Source organism: Hydra vulgaris, chromosome 02 (assembly GCF_038396675.1).
Source record: "Hydra vulgaris chromosome 02, alternate assembly HydraT2T_AEP".
Classification (NCBI taxonomy): domain Eukaryota; kingdom Metazoa; phylum Cnidaria; class Hydrozoa; order Anthoathecata; family Hydridae; genus Hydra; species Hydra vulgaris.
The window spans coordinates 23,822,501-23,843,114 of NC_088921.1; the positions used below are offsets into that span (position 1 = coordinate 23,822,501).

Consider the following 20,614-nt stretch of genomic DNA (forward strand, 5'->3'; position numbering starts at 1 on the left):
AGGTAGCGTAAGTTAAGTGGCATTTTTAGTAATAAGTTTGCCCTCTTTTGGCCAGACTCAAAACTTTTTAGCTTATTTATTCTTTAGACTAACAGCTTTTATACAAAACAGATACAAGTTTAATTTATAGTTTAAATAGGCAAATATTTGATAAAGTTGTTGCGCGTGTAATGTAAATCAAAAATGGAATTGCCCATATTAAGAATATTTAATATTGGTAAAAATATGTTAATTACTTACCAATTTTAGTCTTACAAATTTTAAAATCCAGATAATATATAGAGTTATAATATAATATTTCAAAAATCGCAATACTTTATGTAAATGTTATTTATTTCCATTGATTTTTTAAACAACTTTTTTTTCTTTATAATTTTTTTTTCTAATTTCCATTTGCATCTACTTAAACCACATCATTAGTATATTCATTAAAATTTTAAGTTTATATGAACGGTTTTAATTTGTTTTATAATATCTATATAATGGTTTCAATCCATTATCACCATATGAAGCAAGCCTATGGAGATGACCTTTGTGCCAAACATTACTGTTAAGTTACTTTCAGGGACTTGATACAAGATGGAGTAGAATAAAAGGGTGGGAATTTTTATCCAGGTATAATAAATGGAGAGAGGGGGAGGGCTTAATTAACAAGTGGGTAAGAATTTTTGTTTCTATTTTTATAAGCAAGTTTATATTTCAGATATTATGTTCATTTTAAAATATTTTCAGATATTTTATTGGATTCTTTGCCTCAAAATATGTAAATGTACATATTTTCATCTTTCCCTCGAACACAGGACAGAAACAAAAGCCAAAACTTTTTTTTTAATGTTTACTTGTTCAGGGCAAAATTAAAATAATTATATCTTTGAAACTGGTTGAAATTAGATGATAAAGTTTTATAAAGAATGTTTATAACTTTTTAAAATCTGAGTGGTGTAAAAATCAGCAAAATCTGAGACTTAAGGTTGCATTTTATAAAAAATTTTGATGTTTTCACATGGAATTGTCTGGCCTACAGAATTATATTCTATTATTATATCTACTTCAGATAACAATACTTGTTGCATTGATTTGATATTAGCTGCATAGTCAGTTTAAGCTTTTTACATTCAAATTTATGTGTTACAGATTTTATTGCTTCTCTTGCCAATTGTGTAAGTTATTTAGCTTTATTATTATTTCTTTTTCTTTTTTTTAAGTTGATTTTATAGAGACTCCCTTTTATTTATCCACACCTTTTGGTTATTTAAAAACCATTATTTTAGTGATTAAAAATAAGTAATTTAATTTAATTTTTTTAATTTTTTCTTTAATGTTAATTCACCTCCCCAAGGCTGAGAAGGCCACTACAGACGAGGAGGCTGCTTAATTGTGATTAAAACTTTCTCTCAAATCTATAACTTCAAAAGGCGGATCTATCAGAGACATGTTAGGGATTGAACTTGAAACCTCTCACTTATGAATCAAGCGCTCTATCACTACACCACTACTGCATAACTTTTTAAACTTTATAACAAAAAAATTTAAATTTGCTAACTTAATTTAAATAAAAAAAGAAAAGCAGTATTATCTTGATTACTCAAAAAAGAGTTTTTATTCTTGAACTAATGTATTTATCTTATAAATATTTCTTAGATAAAAATTGTGATGTGTACAATAAGAACATGTCCTTCTTTGACTTGTAACAATCCCATATCAGTTAACCACAGCTGTTGTCTTGTTTGCCCAGGTTTGCTAGTTATTTTTTGTACTTTTATTGTTTTTGTTATGTTATATATTTATTTAATTTCCAGTGTTTATTTTTAAGTTACTTTATTTTTGTCTATTTATTGAGAAAGCGTTATCTATAATCCTAAAATAAGTCTTAATTTTCTTCTACTTCTTGTTTATTTTACCTGCTTATCTAAAAATAAATAAAGCAAAAATTAAATAATATCTTGATTATATTTTCAAATTAATTTTGTCTAGCTTTGTGGAAATATATACATATATATATATATGTATATATATATATATATATATATATATATATATATATATATATATATATATATATATATATATATATATATATATATATATATATATATATATATACACACACATATATATATATGTATATATATATATATATGTATATATATATATATATATATATATATATATATATATATATATATATATATATATATATATATATATATATATGTATATATTACAGAGCTAAAACCACAGATGTCACAATATGTCACAAATGAAATTTAGTGTTTAGTGACATTAAATATCTGTTTATTAATAATATATTTAATTAAAAGTATATATTTATGACATTTTAGTCCTTACACAATATATTTAATGCAGTTTTATTTTATTTTTTCAAAGAAAATCAAAATAAATTTTTTAAAAATAAGATAAAATAAGATTAAATAATGTCATATTTTGTCCATTCAGAAAATGTTTAGCTTTAATAAGTCTTTAAATTTTTAATAAAAAAGAAGCAACAGAGCTATGTATGCTTGTTTCAGTTTATCAGGCTCTTCGATCTTTGATCTAAACACATGGGAGGTAACGCACATAAAATTAAATATTTCCAATTTTCCAAAAGTTTGCGTTTAATTTAGCTGATGATAAGAAAAAACTATTTTATATTCTTTTGAAACTAAATTTACATTCTACGTTTTACTATTTTACATTGCTTCATAACCGAATATAAATTTTTTTTTTTAAATCATATTTGATTTAAAATCTTTTATTTGATTTATTGTTTCTTTTACAAAAAAATTCACAGTTGCTGTTAAATGCTTTTTATACCTAATATTTTCTGAATGTCACATAAATTAAACTCTTAATTTTGGATTTAAAAACTTCTGTGTGATATATTTTATAATAAGTTATCACTAGATTTTGTCTCTAGCTATTATAATGCGTTGAAACAAGTGCAGGACAACACATGCTTGATACTAATTACTTTTTACTTTGAAGCATACTATATTTCCTAATATACCTTCTTCAATGATGATCTTCCTTTCTGTTTTTCTGATCCATGAAGCAGTGGGGGAAAAGAGAGATTCAAGTGATAACAATGATAATGATTGACAGTGTAAAGGCAGAAACTGAAGTAGAGCAGCCGTGGTGCAGTGGTAGTGCACTTGCCTCAGAAACAAAGGATCCGTGGTTCAAATACTAACTCTGGGCAAGTTTTTTGACATTGCTTTGGAAGGAGGCATGAACTTCCTATTAATTGCTCACCCGCAGTGCTCTGTGATAAGACCGCAAGGACTTCTTGGGGGCACCTAAAAAAAACTAAGAAAAAAAGTTTACTTTTTCCTAATTAGCAACAATTTGATGACTTAATTGAATATTTAGGGTTTAGTAAAGATAAAATAGAGTTACTATGGTTATGTTTAGGGGTGTGTAGTTTCCTCATACACCTGTTTGTAAAGTGTCTGCTTATTGTAGCAGGCATGCTGCTTTTGCAAAACCTATGTAATGTATGAGTCTATATTACTGCATAGACATTGGTGCACTGTTTAATGAAATTTAAGTTACTTGTATTTATAGATAGCTCCTCAAAAAGTTTGAAAGCAAGCAGTTTACACTCTTCCATTCATGTTTCACACTATGTATACTTGAAGGAATACACTATTGGAATAACCTTAAAAATAACTCCTGCCAATATAGCTGGGATATGTGCAGAGATTTTAAGATCCTTGCCTTTCTATAATTTAATTTTACAGTCATTTCTACTGATGTTTGCTTTGTTAGGCAGAACTTATATTTTGATTATTTATGCAGTTTTGCTGATGTATTAAGGGTAATGTTTGATACTTGTTTATTTTATTGCATTTTTAATACCATCAACTGATTACATTTTTTAAACCATCATGCTCGAATTCACATAAAAACACTAAACAAATCTAGTCAAACAAAAGCTTCATCAATTTTTGTTGCATAGTGTAATTAACCAGGTATCAGCTTAAAATTTGTTTTAATAAAACAATGGAAAGACATTAATTATAACTAGCACTGTTTAAATATTTCAACCAAATGTTGTCTTACTATTAATTTATCATATGTATGTATCATGTATATATGATACGTATGATATATGTGTGTATAAAAACTCTAACCATATAAAGTTTTAACCCCCTCAGTTTGAGAGGGCTGTAAACATTATAGGGTCAAAAAACTGAATAGAGATTATTGCATGAGATTATTGAAGAGATTATTGCATGAAACTTGTTGATGAATATGAATTTAGATAAAAATAGTAAAGAAAATATTTTATAAACTCGTTGCTCCTACGTTAAGGGTTGGGTGGGCCCAACCTTTAACGTAGGAGCAACCCAAAAATTAGGGCTTTTTTGTTCCCAAGCTCCAATCACCCCAATTCTTTGCAAAACATTCTTTTTTGATATAAGCATAAACATACAAAAGTTTGAAGTTTGCACAATGCCTGTAAGTGTCAAAACTCAAACATCTAAAAATCCAATGTACACCACTGTATATATATATATATATATATATATATATATATATATATATATATATATATATATATATATATATATATATATATATATACATATATATATATAGATATATATATATATATAGATATATAGATATATATATATATATTATATATATATATTATATATATATATATATATATATATATATATATATATATATATATATATATACATATATATATATAGATATATATATATATAGATATATAGATATATATATATATATATATATATATATATATATATATATATATATATATATATACATATATATATATAGATATATATATATATATATATATATATATTAGAAAAGTTGTTAGATAATTCAATAGAAATTTTTGGAATCATTTCAGAGTTTTATGCTGTATGCAATCATTAGGCATTACAAAACAGTCTTAGAAATTAATTTGATTAAAAAAAATTAAATAATTTTGGCTTATAGAATATTAAAATGCAGGTAGTGTTTCACAGGAAGATATGTGATCGCACTTCATTATATGACCAGGCAAATCGCATTTTGCTTTCATAATTTCACTGCAGCTATTTCAAAAAACATTTTAAAAAAGCACTGAATGAAAAATATTCTGAATTATACGTTAGATGAAATATAATCCAAAATTTTTTAACAAATGTTTTTTAATAAAGTAACAATTTTTAAATCAAAACACTTTTAAGTAAAGTAAAAATTTATCGATAATGATTTTTTTTTTAAAGTTAAATTGACAGTTGTATATAATTTTTTTAATTTATATTATATAAAGTATTATATATAAAGTATGCATTTTTTATAAAAAATGTTATTAAAAAATAAAAAGTTATTTTGTTTTTATAAACAATGACTTTCTACAACAACAAAAGTCTCTTTAACGAATTTTAATATAAAAATAATTAAAGTTAATACATTTAAAAAGATAAAAGAAATTTTGTTAAAAAAAAAAAGACAGATGTTTTTGAAAGTCATTACAATTTAATAAGTTTGATCTTTAATGCTTTTATATTATTGAAATGCTTTTTAATGAAGTAACAAAACACTTCTATTGAATTTTTATATTAAGTATTAAATTGCTGTTTTTTTATTTATATAGTTATGTATTTTTAATGATAAATGTTAATCTTTTAAAACAAATTACAAAAAGCAAAAAAAAAACAAAGTACAACTTCTAAAATGAAGAATTAAATTGTTTTTAATTATTTACTTGTTTACATTTACATGGAAGCTGATATTTTTAAATTAGTAAAAAAAAGCACTATAATTTAAATCAAGTGTGAGTATTTTTTAAACAATCATTAAAAGTAAATTGTTCTTTTTTTATCAATGTTTATTAATGTTCTAAACATTAGTAAAGATAAAAAATTATTCCGAGTGTAATTAAAAACACGATTTAGCATTTTAGTTTGTTGAGTTTAGTTTTAGTTGGGTTATATTTTTTAATTTTCTCATTCATTAAGATTTTTTTTCTTTTTTAAAGTAAAGTTTTTTTTAGATAAGTTTAAGTAAGTATTTTAAGTGCATTTTAAAATTTTTAAAACATGTCAAAAGCCTTTGCTAAATCGTCAAAACAAAGTATTTTTTGTGTGGTCGTATAATTGCGTGCAATCGCACGTCTTCCTGTGAAACGCTGGCAGGTGACAAATAATTTTTATATGGTGACATTAAATAATGATATATATAGATTTTTTTTCTTTTAGATGCTGAAATTGTTACAGTTAAAAGGGGTAAAATTAATAACTAAAATTTAAAATTATTTTTTAATTATATAAAAAAATTCATGTAAAACTTATTCAAAACTTAATATATCGTTTTAATATATTTTATCAGTTTTTCCTGTACTTGTTATTACTAATAATTTTCATAATAAAAAATATAAAAAAATTGTAAATTGATATTTACAATTTTTTTTCTTTCTTAGGGTGCAATCATTCGTCCTCTTTATTTGATATTAAAACTTCATGGAAAGTTTATATTCCAGATAAATATAAACATGGTAGATGTGCACAATGTTCATGCCTAAAGGTTTTTGTCTAATTTGATTTATGATATATACATATATATATATATATATATATATATATATATATATATATATATATATATATATATATATATATATATATATACATACCACTGTTTATAATTATTCGAATGTCATTAACTTTTTAAAAAAATTTTTATGTTTATTTTTGCACTATTTAGATAGTTTAAAAGTATTTTAAATTATCAAAAGTAAGTATGCTTTGATAAAAATCATAAGAATAATAAAAATGGTAAAGTGGGCAAATCTACGTAAAAAATCGACCATTAATGGCCGTAAATGTGAACTGACATGTCTAAGTTTAAAATCTTTGGTTTCAAGATAAGATTGATTGTCTGAAAAAAAAATCGTTGAATTTATGATAAAATAGTGTGTACTATTGACTGTAAAACTCGGTGAATGTAATGTTAATTTGTGGGGCTGTTTTGGTTAGAATGCCACAGGTAACTTTGTAAAAATAGAGGGAGTAATGACAAAAGGAGTTTACTTGTAGACTTATAAAATTGGGGTTAATGAAAAGCTATTCATTTTTTCAAAAGAAAATAACTTGAAGCTTAAATTTAAAACAAATTTTTCAAAAACTTGTTTGAGTTATTTGACTGAGTTCAAGAATGATCAAATGTTAAATAAAATGATTTAGGCTCCTCAATCACAAGATTGGGGAGGCTAAAGATAAGAGATCTCTCTCCTATCGGATTTTTATTGGAGGAATTAAGTAATGTCAAAACCTAATGCCTAATGATGCATAAGATGTGGACAAAACTTATTAGTTAGTGGTATAAAGTTGATTTCAACAAATTAGTTAAGTCATAATATTTTTAGAAAAATTGTTAAAAAGAATTTTTCAAGAATGTAAATTTTTTCTTTTTGCTTTTATTTAATAGTATTGGACTCTATATGTAAACATACATATACGTACATATACAGGGCCCTGCGAATCACTATTTTTAGTTTCCAATCGAATTATGATTCAAAGCAAGTCTTGATTCGCAAATCGAATTGAATCACAAGTCCAATAAGCATTTTGAGGAAAAAAAAAAGTTTAACTAAAACATAGATATCCTCAAAATGCTGATTTGATTCGAGATTTGACTTGATTTGCAAATCAGCGCCTGATTTAATTCAGATTCGATTTGATACCAAAAAGGGTGATTTTCAGGGCCCTAATATACGTATATATGTATAGTTATATGTATATATATATCTGTCTTCTCTGTTTAGCCAGCACTTTTGCGCTTAGGCCTTGAAAAAACGCCTGAAAAAACTTTAGTGAGCGCATAAAAAAGCACTTGCCAAAAAAATAAAAATGTTTTTTCTAATTGTAATATAATTTTTTTGTTCATCAAATGCTTCACTGAAAAATCTTTAATTCACTTTTATGAATGAATTATATTATTTAGAATTGAAAATGTTATGAAATCTAATGTTCGTTTTGTTGTTTTTATTTTAATTATCATATTTAGAACTGAAGTTCTAAATACGATAATTAATTTAGAATTGAAATAATTATTCTATCTAAAATTTAAATCTCTCTCTCTCTTTCTCTCTCTCTCTCTCTCTCTCTCTCTCTCTCTCTCTATATATATATATATATATATATATATATATATATATATATATTATATATATATATATATAAATATATATATATATGTATATATATATATATATATGTATATATATATATATATATATATATATATATATATATTATATATATATATATATATATATATATATATATATATATATATATATATATATTACAATTTTGACCTTCCAAAATGAATTCTTGCCGGTCATGGTTGACCAGTTAAAAAAAATCAGACTTTTAAAAAACAAGGTTTGACAAATAATCAGAATGTTATTTGGATAATGCACATACTAAAATTTCTTAAAATCATTTAAGTTTTAAAAAAGTGTTTAAAATAGTTTTCTTGTCTACGATACTCTACTTTAATAGAGTGTAGTTAAAGCGAAAAGTTTAAAAGCAAAAAGAAGTTTTCTTTAATCCTTTTATTTTTCAATACTGTTTTTATCTTTGTTTTTAAAGCGTTTAAAATTTATTAATAATTTTATATTAATTCTACTACTTAAAATATATTCAAGTATATATTAAATTTATAGTTGTTAAAATTTTTATCTAATTGTTATTGCATATTAATAGAAACCAGTAATTTTTTTGCTTTAACACTGAACTCATTAATTTGCTTTGTTGATGAAGGTATTATACACAACGAAACTATATCTATTAAGGTTTTTTGCTTTGCTTATTTAAATAATTTTATTTTACTGATGGCGAAAATTCTTTTTTCTTAAATGATTGAAGTTTTTATTTTATTATTTTAATAAAAAAATTTAGTACATTATATCAATAATACTAAATAATAATTTATGTATTTAACTATGAGCATTTTATGCTCTGTACTTAGTCAATTTGTTTTATTTTTCTCTAAACTGTTTTATATATTTTCTCATAAATTCCTGCAAATTGTAAATAAATGAGTTATATTAAAATAAAATGATTTATAGATAAATTAAAAATTGCTAATTGTGCGTTTGCACTTTTTTTTATTGTTTACTAAAGTCAATTCATTACAATGACTAAAAAAAAAACAAGAAGTATATACAAATACAAAAATAATAATTTTGTTTGTTTATGCGACACAATGGTCGCAAAAAGTGACCAACGGAGCCGTCTAGTCACGTAGATCTGGGAGATGTGAAAATAGAAGTAGATTGTAGATGTCATTGGGTGAGAATCATAAATGAATGTAAAGACTATTTTGTAGGAGGAAGAAAATTTTAGGACTCAGGGATTAGGTGAACAATAACTCACGCTCTAGTCATATTAAACAAATGATAAAACAATGGTCTATGAGTGAACAAGTCAATATCGATCCGCTGGTTCATTAAAGGCAACCATGGCTAAAATTATCGCACCATACAAAAACAATGAAATAAGTAGATAACAAAATATAAAGTAAAATGATAAAAAATATAAGTACGAGCAATATAAAAAGAAAAAAAGGCTAGTAAATGTGCTACTATATATGGTCTAAACTCTAGATAACAAACTGAAAACTGATAATAACCTGTGTGAGATAAAAGTATATAAATGTCGTTAATGTAACAAATTCATAATATAAAGCTCAAAAAGCGCTATAATACGTGGGTGTAAAAGATAAAGAAATGTTGGTGCCATGGTAACCAATCAGAATTAAGTAGTGGATAATGGTGATCCCCCTCTTCAGGAATGCACTGCGATCACCAATGATGTTTCGGAGAGCACTATACGTATATACAAATACAAAAATAATAATTTTAAACATCCAAAAAAAATATTTGACTGTCATTTCCTTGTGTTGGCCAGTGGAATTGACCGCTCACCTTCGATTTCTTTTTTTCCACACTGTATATATATATATATATATATATATATATATATATATATATATATATATATATATATATATATATATACACACACACACACACACATACACGCAGGGTGTTAACTAGAAATAAATTTGATACAGCATTTTGACCAAATTGGGAGTTAGTCAAAATATTTCCTAAATATACCCCCTCCCCCCTTCCTCTGAAATGAAAATGTGTACCAGGAATGTGTGGGGTCCTTTTCTTATATTCTTTCTTCTTTTCTTTTCCACTTTAGCTCTGCATATATTAATTGGAAAGCACTAATAATAAAATATATAACAATAAATAAATAAAAAATACCGTCTGAACATTTATTGAAGATAAAAATCAACACAAAATTAAATGTGGTTTCATAACGAGTTTCACAAAAGGCAAGTTAAGCAAAGGCAATTCCCAAAGATGTATTCAGAATTATATATTTTTATATTATAAAAAAATCAGTGTGTATTAATTATTATTAAGAATAATATATTTAATTTACTTTTAATCTTAATATATCATTGCCGCTTTTATGTTAAGAGTATTCTTTTGAATATATATATATATTTTTCACTGGTGGGCATTAAAGGGCGACTTTTAAAGTAATATAGTGATTTTTTAAGTAATATAGTTTCCGTAATTCAGTTTGATATCCTTTATGGACGAACCCTTACACCATCATGTAATAAATTGTGTCATGAAAAGAAATGTTTTAAAATAGAAAAACAAAAAAGGTTTTGAAAATAAAAAACACAAGCTTGTAAATTTCATATTTCACATTTATTGCGAGTTCAATTTTATAATTAATATTAACTTTCTTTATGCATAAATCGCATAGCGTAATAAAGTTACAATTACAAAGTCTCAGCAAAAACAACAACAAATGTAGTTTAATTACAAAAGAATTGCTTACAAAAGAACTTTTAAAGAAATAGCGTTTGTGGGTGTTAAACCAAAGAGATATAATAGCTGGAGGAAGAACAAAGCCGAAAATGATTTCAAACCCGTTATAGTCTTTGTTGTATAATTATTCCAGTGGCAAGTCAAAATGGCCCTATATTCTAAAACAAATTGCTGTATTCTAAATATATAGATATAAAATACATTTTTGTAAATCCAGCAAAAATACTAACGATTCTTATCTAGACATTTATTAATTCAATGAAATTTCTTGAAATTTTTTAAATGCACAACATAAAAAAAACTCTAAATATTGTTTATGAATATTTTAAATTTCCATTTTTTATTTGCAATGCTTCAATTGCTTATGGCGTTTTGAAACATTTATAATTTTTTTCATCATTTAATAATTTTTGTTAAAGGTGGAATGTTGTTAGTTAAATTATGATTATTACGTTAATAGAAAATTATGTTACAACTAAGATTGTTTCTTGAGAAATGACGTATTTTAACTTTGTTCTCCCTCCAGTCTATTACAACTCCTTGGTTAAACCATACAAATTTGTAATCTTCTAAATTCTACTTTATTTCTTGCTAACTTTTTTTTAATAATATTTGCTGTTGTTGGAATGCATTGCAAAAAATTATTTTTGCAAATTTTGAGAAATAAATTTTTTTTTGAGCGATTTTAGGAATTTTTGGAAAATCCCAATTCTCAAAATTTCTTTTTCCAAGAGACATTTTTGGAGTTATGCAAGCGCGTAGTTATACCAATAACGGCAACTTTATTTCAAGTTTTAAACAATAAATTATAATTTCTTATGCTATTTTTATATTAGTTTTTAATAGTAATTAATTTTCAATAATTTTTAGAATAATTATTAAACTTTAATTAGGCAAGCTTTATTTGGAGAAAGGAATTTTTCACTTTTAAATTGGGAATTTTAATTTTATGAGCATTTGGGAATACCGTGTTTTTTTGGCCCCACAGGGCTAGTTTACACACTGTGTGTGTATGTATATATATAATATATATATATATATATATATATATATATATATATATATATATATATATATATATATGTAAATTATGTTAGTGTATTTTACAAATAGAGTGCTCAATGTTCTTAAAGAACAGAGCAATAATAAATTAGTAAAAAACACTTATCTAACTTTTATCTTCGACTTGAAGTTTCACCATTGCTGGATCATCAGGAAGAGTTACTAAATCTCAAAAAAAAATTCAATTTATAGAAAAAAATATTTTACAGGAAGTTATAAATTATTATAAAAAATTTTTAATTACTTAATCTGCCCCTGCCTATAATAACATTTCCAAAAAATGTATGCTATGTTTGCAAGAAAAATTTGAAATAATTACTCATTTAAATCAAGAAAATTTATTAAATAAAAAATCTGAATTAATTTCTAAATGTAGGCACGAAAATAAATACCTCTTAAAAAATTATAAAAACAAATGACCAAATTAAACTATCCCCATTCCAAATAAAATTATTTCATAATTACTTTCTGTAACTTCCCGTTAACAAAAAAATATAGTAATTAAAAATTTTTTATAATAATTTATAACTTCCTGTAAAATATTTTTTTCTATAAATTGAATTTTTTTTGAGATTTAGTAACTCTTCCTGATGATCCAGCAATGGTGAAACTTCAAGTCGAAGATAAAAGTTAGATAAGTGTTTTTTACTAATTTATATATATATACATATATATATATATATATATATATATATATATATATATATATATATATATATATATATATATATATATATATGCATATACACATATTAAATTTTATTTGACAGTATTAGACGCACACAGATGAGGTCATAAAAAATCAGGAAGTTAAGGGGGTTTTAGTACATACATCGACTATCAAATAGCCTAGCGGAGTGCTCCTACATCGAATGAGTGTTTGGCATGGTGCAGCAATCTGCAGAAAACAAAGCTATTATAATTTTCAATTTTACCTTTAAAAATTTACTAGGTAAAGTACCTAGTAAATTTTTCCCTATAAACTTACCTAGTAAATTTTTATACATACCTTATTCATGGCATTATTCTCCAAAAGAAATGTTAAATCATTAATAAATTAATGAACATTTAGCAAAAAAAAACTTTGGAAATAATTATTTGTGGATTAAACCAAAATATTAAAATAGTTGAAACTGGGTTATTAGTTCAACTATACATACCTTGGTAAATGTTCTTTTTAATAAACATTTATTAGATGTTATTGTCAAGTTGAGCTATTTTTATAAATTTTATTTTACAACCTTAATATTTTGTATTATAAAAAATATTATTTATTTTTACTGTTTTATAAGTAATGTATTTCACTTTTATAAGTGTGTGTGTGTGTGTGTGTGTGTGTGTGTGTGTGTGTGTGTGTGTGTGTGTGTGTGTGTGTGTGTGTGTGTGTGTGTGTGTGTGTGTGTGTGTGTGTGTGTGTGTGTGTGTGTGTGTATATATATATATATATATATATATATATGTATATATATGTATATATATATATATATATATATATTTATATATATATATATATATATATATATATATATATATATATATATATATATATACATATATATATATATATATATATGTATATATATATATATATATATGAGTAGAAAATCACTTTGTAAAATACATTTTTTTAATTTTACACATTTTCATCAATAAAGACTCATTTGAAATCATGATAAATCATATTTAATGATGAGTTTTTATAGTGTAAAATTAAAAAAATTTTATAAGTGATTTTCTACTAATTTATTATTGCTCTGTTCTTTTAAGAATATTGAGGACTCAAATTTTACAATACATTTAAAAATTTTTGTTTAATAAGCATTCTTGGTTTGCATGCGTAATTATTCCAAATTTTTCTTGCAGGCATAGTATGCATTTTTTAGAGATATTATTATATGTAGGTGCTGTTTTTTTGATGGACCGATTCAGTATAAAATCATCAACATTTTTACTTTTTAATTCCCATATATATTTTGACAGCATGGCGTCTTTTCAATACTTTTTATTATCAAAGGATTGCTTATGATTGGCAAAACCTTTTTTTCCATTAACCCTCTGTCATGCCAATATATTATTTATCAGGTACATTCTTAGAGGAAACAACACATTTATATACCACATTTTTTTAAACAACTTCCACTCATTGGTCCGTCATATCTGCCCATGGTTACATCAAAGCAGTCATGTATGTTTTTCTTTTTCCAAGTTTCCTTATTAAAATAAAGTAAAGTTTTTTTTCAATGTTTAAAATCTGGTAAAAAATCTGGTTCACAGCTTGATAAAATTAGAAAAGATATAAAAAAATTTTAAAATATTGGCTTTCAATGTAAGAAGCCTAATATATATTTAAACAACTTTATAATGTTTATTTTATATTATTCTATTTAAAATATATATATTATATATATTTAAAATAGAATAATATAAAATAAACATTTTAAAGTTGTTTAAATATATATTAGGCTCCTTGTTAACATTTGAAAATTCAACTGTAATTTAATTTTTGGTATAAATTGAAGTTTTATTAATTTGATCATTCATCTCTGATGAGTCTTTATTGATGAAACACAGTGTAAAATGAAAAACATTTTTGTTTAGTGATTTTCTACTAATTTATGATTGATCTGATCAGAATACATTTTAAAGTTGTTTAAGTAATATATAATATTGTAAAACGATCAACCTATGTCATATGAAAAGTATATCATAGTATCTTACATTAATGATAAGTTATTAAATAAGTGGAATGAATTTGTTTTTAAATTTAGACATAAAAGCTTATTTCTTCTTTCAAAGTTCAATATGGGTGATTAGGCAGCTGTTTTTAGATTTTTTTTCTTTTTGTTGATTGTTGTTATGATGACATGATGCACACTTCACTGTAACTTTACATTTTAACGGGTTTTTTTAAATAAATTCACAAACATAAAGTGATCCAGACGAATATAAATTTGGAATGAAGTGGAATGACATGTTTTTTATATATATTTCAAGTAACCGAAAAAACCATCAGAATAATCCAAGCCAGATACTTAGCACTTTTATATTCTAAGTACGCAGAAAAACTTGCATTCCTTATATGACACATCATTTCACCTTTACAGTTTTCAGCTTTACATCTTACATCGTTCATATTTATTATTTACCAATCAGTTATACATCTCAGGTTCTATCCCATTGAGTTTGACGTATCAGCTTCATTAATTAAATAAATCTAACTAATTATCAGTTAATAAAATAAAATAAATAAATAAACGGGATCAAGATTTTATAAGAAGAAATGAGATAATAAGAATTATGGTTTGAAAGTATATAGCATTTTTTTTTTTTTTTTGCTGTCAATGGTTTAGGGTATAAATGAGCCACAAGAAGTATGTGAGCAACATAAATGTCCCGAGCTTAGTTGTTTAAATCTGATTGGAAAACCAGGAGAATGTTGTGGAACATGTGAACGTAAATTTCATTATTTTTTTATGTTAACTCTTTTTTTGTTGTTGATGTTTTCTAGTTTTATTTATAATTACTATTTAAGATATCTATTCTTTTACAGCTGGTTCACCAGAAGTCATAAAAAACCCAGTCTTTAAACAAGGAAACATATTTCAAATTATTTTCAAAAACTTATTTACATCAACAAAACCAGAAGGTCCGTTACCAAAATCAGAACCTCCAAATACTGACGATGAAAAAAAAAATGATGAAAAACAAAGTAAACTATATTTTATTTGATTTACATTATGGATTGTTATATATATATATATATATATATATATATATATATATATATATATATATATATATATATATATATATATATATATGTATATACGTATATATGTATATATGTATATACTTTTTATTATTGCTCTGTTCTTTAAGAACATTGAGCACTCTATTTGTAAAATACACTAACATAATTTACATATATATTATATACAGAATTTACATATATATATATATATATATATATATATATATATATATATATATATATATATATAGAGAGAGAGAGAGAGAGAGAGAGAGAGAGAGAGAGAGAGAGAGAGAGAGAGAGAGAGAGAGAGAGAGAGAGAGAGAGAGAGAGAGAGAGAGAGAGAGAGAGAGAGAGAGAGAGAGTAAATACCCGGGGCCCCGGCTAAAAATGCGACTTTTTTTAAACCCAGCCCTGGCCCCGGCTAAACTATAAGATTTAGCAGGGGTTGATAGCCTAAGCTAGAAAAAAATTTACAATACCTTACATATTATAATTTTATGCTTACATTTACTATTTATTAAATACTGGCAAATATTTATACATTTTCAAACTCTAATTTGCTTCCAACAAGATTGCAAGCAACCACTATCACTAAGTTATGTTAAAATAGAGAATAAGTAAAAATACTAGGAAATAATTAGTTTTTATAGCATAAAGGGACAAATACAAGTAAAAGGATGCAACTTGTTGAATAAGAATCAAGCAAGAATTAGTTTTGGATTATCGTAATAGCTTGTTTGAGCATTGACCATGATTGTATTTATAGAAAAAAGAATAAAATGCAATCTTACAACTCAAGCTTGGCAGATAAAGCAGGTCTAATTTATTGTTATTATTTTTTTTTTATATGTTAATTCACCTTTCTTAAGGCTGAAAACGCCACTACAGACGAGGAGGCTATAATTGTGGTTATAACCCTCTCTCAACTATAAAACTCCGAAACACTAACTTTGACAACCAAGGCCACTGCACAGAGAAACACATTGAGCACAGTACTAGCAGGGACTTAGTGGGGATCGAACTCTGTACCTCTCACTTATGATGCGAGTGCTCTACCACTACACCACGACCACATTACATTTACAATGTGCTTTTAGACTTTGTCTGAGGGTTGTTATTTATCAATATAAGAATACCAACAATATTGCTATATTTTTTTGGCAGTAAATAAATGTTTTGTTGGCTAAAAAAAATTGCAAACTTCAAGTCCATAATTTAAATCCATAAGCCACAGCAAGCCTTAGGCTGTTACAGAAGAAAGATCAGATTAAAAATCAGCTGCTTCTTCTAAGCAATCAAAAAGTGAAGATTTTTTGTCATGACAAGAGTATAAAGTTGAGTCGTCAATAAATAGAGCCACTTTAGATGTTAAATTTTCATTAAGATTGATATTGTAGAAAAGAAACAATACAGGAGCAAAGATTTAAGCGTACCACAAGATACCTTGTGGTACCCTTAAAGTTACTTGAAATAAAGAAGCGTGTAGGCCTTCAAGAATATCTTTATTAGTGCAGTTAGTATAAAAAAATAATTTAATAATCTCAAATCCTATAAATAAAGAAACTAATAACAGAGTGAAGACTAATCGCAGGATAGTCTTCACTTTATTTATATTTATTATTCATGTTTATTTTCCTTTCTTTTTTTTTCTTTTTTTCTTTTTTTCTTTTTCTTTTTTTTTTTTATTTTTTTATTTTTTTTTTCTTATTTATAATTCTTTCTGTGTTTTATTTGATTTCTTTTTTTTTTTTTTCAGGTGTTACTCCATTGACTAGTTTTTAACTATATGAGTGACACCTAACCTTATTTATGTGAGTTTATAAATATTATTGTAAATTTTCATATTTTATGGTTAAATAAATGGATTATTATTATATTATTACTATTATTATTATTATTATTATTATATTATTATTATTATTATTATTATTATTATTATTATTATTATTATTATTATTATTATATTATATATATTAATATTATTATTAGTTGGAGAGGTCAAAGTGTTATGTGGAGTTTTGAAAAATTGGATCCACTTATTTAACACTTTTTAGAAATTAAATATTATTGAATATTATATAATTAATAAGATTAAATGTTAGACTTATTTTAGTTAATGACATTGTTGAAGACTAACCCAAAGTCTCTAGCACCTAACATCTGATATAAGATACAAGATTTAATAAACTGAGAATAACAGAGCTTAACATCGGACAGGACCTTTTTGCATTGGCTTCTTGGAATAATAAAAGGACATTTTGTTCTTAAGAGCTTTACAAATATTTTTTTAATTTTTTTTATAAGATGTTCTTATAAAAAAAATGATTAATAAAGCAACTGCTTAAGTTAGTGAAAAATATGGAGTATAATGAGGTTTCATTTGAAATATGGAGTATAATGAGGTTTCACTTGAAATATGGAGAATAATGAGGTTTCACTTGAAATATGGAGTATAATGAGGTTTCACTTGAAATTGAAGAGTAGGTATAAAAGCTTCCAAACTTCTAGTCCAAAAGGAATAAAAGCTTCTGAGATGCGCTTTATGCATACATATTATGGACATAAATATATATGTTAGCTTTTTATTTAGATGCTAGCATACATCCTTTCATATTTATATAAACTTTAGTATTTATATGGTGTAGTATTTGCCGAAAGAGACGATAGTGATGATGATGATGATGATGATGATGATGATGATGATGATGATGATGATGATGATGATGATGATGATGATGATGATGATGATGATGATGATGATGATGATGATGATGATGTTAATGATGATGTTGGTCATAATGATGTTTATATATGCATATGTATACAAAATATAACATGAATTTTAAATAAAAAAAGAATACTTTAGAATGTATAAATGTTTATGCAGCCCCGGTCACAAACTGGGCCCCCGCTATATTTTATCAAACCCCGCCCCAGCCCCAGTCAAATATCAACCCCGGTCGTCTACATATATATATATATATATATAGTTACTGTAGTATATGTTATGCTAGTGTGTTCTACAAATAACTACCATAGATACTTCTACAGTCTACAGTGGAGTTCTCCTCCTTTCATGAAGAAGAGTGTTATCAAATTATGTATATCAAATTATATTTATGTATCAAATTATAGAAAAATATTTCACAGGAAATTGGGAATTGTTATAATTGATTTTATAAAAACTGTAGTAATGTTGCAACCCTGAATTTACATATGCTATATTATTTTTCAAAAAATTATTGTGAAAAAGAATTTCTTAGAATTAGGATAGTTTTAGCTTACTCATTTCTTTTTATAATTTTTTAATGGTATTAATTTTTATGCCTGCATTTAGAAATTAAATCAGGTTTTTTGTTTAATAATTTTTCTTGATCCGAATGGGCAATAATTTCAAATTTTTTTTAGCTTATGTTTTTTAGAAATATTATTATAGGCAGGTGTAATTTTGAGAATAGACCAGTTTAATTTAAAATTAATGTTTTTTTTTCTTTAAATTGCCAATATATATTGACAGCATATTCTCTTTTGAGTATTTTTTATGTTTAAAAGATTGTTTGTAATTGGTCTAATGTTTTTTCCATTTGCTTTTGGTTAAGCCAATATATTTTATTTATCAGGGTTATTTTGTGAGGAATTAATGCATTTTGTAAATAATATTTTTTGATAGGCATTTGCCATTCATTTTATTCATTTATCAATCAATTTTTTGTTTGTAATTACAATTTTTTTTTTTTTAAGAAATTCCTTTTTATTAATAAATGCAACATTGTGACCTTCTATAGTTCTTTCTTTATTTTTTGTACAGCAATGACTTACTTTAATAGTATTTATGTTAAATATTTTGAGCAATTTTATTAGTGGGAAGGAAATATTTATCAATTAATTTTAAAAACGCTTTTACAATATTTGTTGAAACATTTTTGCTGCACAGAGGATTAAACCAAATTATATTTCTATTTCTACTTCGGTTTTTTTTTTTGCAATTTTTTTTTGTTTCAAACTTTAGCTCGAAATTGTTATATCTCTACTGATAGGACATGCTAAAGGTGCATGGAAACTGAAAAAAATTATTACTTAATAGTATAAACTTAAATAACTTCTTATAAAACTGTAAACTGTAATAAAAGAGAATTTCTTGAAAGCCTTTAAAATCAGATAATGGCTGTCAAAGATTTTTGAGTTATCTTTCTACATTTTATTACCACCCTCAAAAATAACCAGGTACTACTTTTTAGCCTTTCTCATTTGTACTTGAATTATTTATGAAAATTTACCCTTTTAAAATCCATAATGGCAGACATAGGAAAAAAAATTCAGTAATATAAGCTGAAATTCAAAACTTTACTTACAAAACATTTGGAGTTAAGAGCTCAAACTTTGCATTTTTTTCATGCCTAATTGATAAGTACCGCTAGTTAAAATTTGAAAAAATCTGGAGGTTAAATTGAAATTTTTTGTTTCATTTTTACACGGAATTACTCTGCAATTGTATATGAATGATTCATTGATTTTAAAAATTTTCCCAAATACGTTATAAGAAGTGAGTTTATGGAGAAGTCATCAGCATGTAACTAATAAAAGCCTTTGATATGGCAATAGTCTTTGCCTTATTGCTTTCTTTTTATGCTCATTAAAAACTTTTTATTTGCATAATTACAGTAGAACTAGAGTATTAAAATATATGTTGATTGTCAAAAAGGTGTTGGATTTGAACTGAAATAGTAGAAGTTTGTTAATTAAAAATTCAAAGATTATTATTAGATAGAAGACTGATTGGGTAATTTTTCAAAAAATTTAAATACAGATGCTGTTTTCCAGCCATAAGATTTCCAGCAGGAAAGAACTAAGATTTCCAGCAGGAAGGAACTAAGTTCCTTCCTGCTTTCCATTTTTTT

At 24.7% G+C, this 20,614-nt stretch overlaps 1 protein-coding gene across 4 annotated transcripts in view; it reads left to right on the plus strand.

The window, feature by feature from the left end:
• Positions 1–20,614, plus strand: part of LOC100208376 (chordin-like protein 1) — a 52,222-nt gene that overhangs the window by 20,841 nt on the left and 10,767 nt on the right. For all 4 annotated transcript variants that reach the window (XM_065790348.1, XM_065790349.1, XM_065790350.1 and 1 more), the window contains 5 exons: positions 1,642–1,735; positions 6,234–6,260; positions 6,455–6,558; positions 15,313–15,415; positions 15,513–15,671. In XM_065790348.1, coding sequence (XP_065646420.1) covers positions 1,642–1,735; positions 6,234–6,260; positions 6,455–6,558; positions 15,313–15,415; positions 15,513–15,671 — 487 coding nt within the window. The remainder of the gene's footprint in view (positions 1–1,641; positions 1,736–6,233; positions 6,261–6,454; positions 6,559–15,312; positions 15,416–15,512; positions 15,672–20,614) is intronic.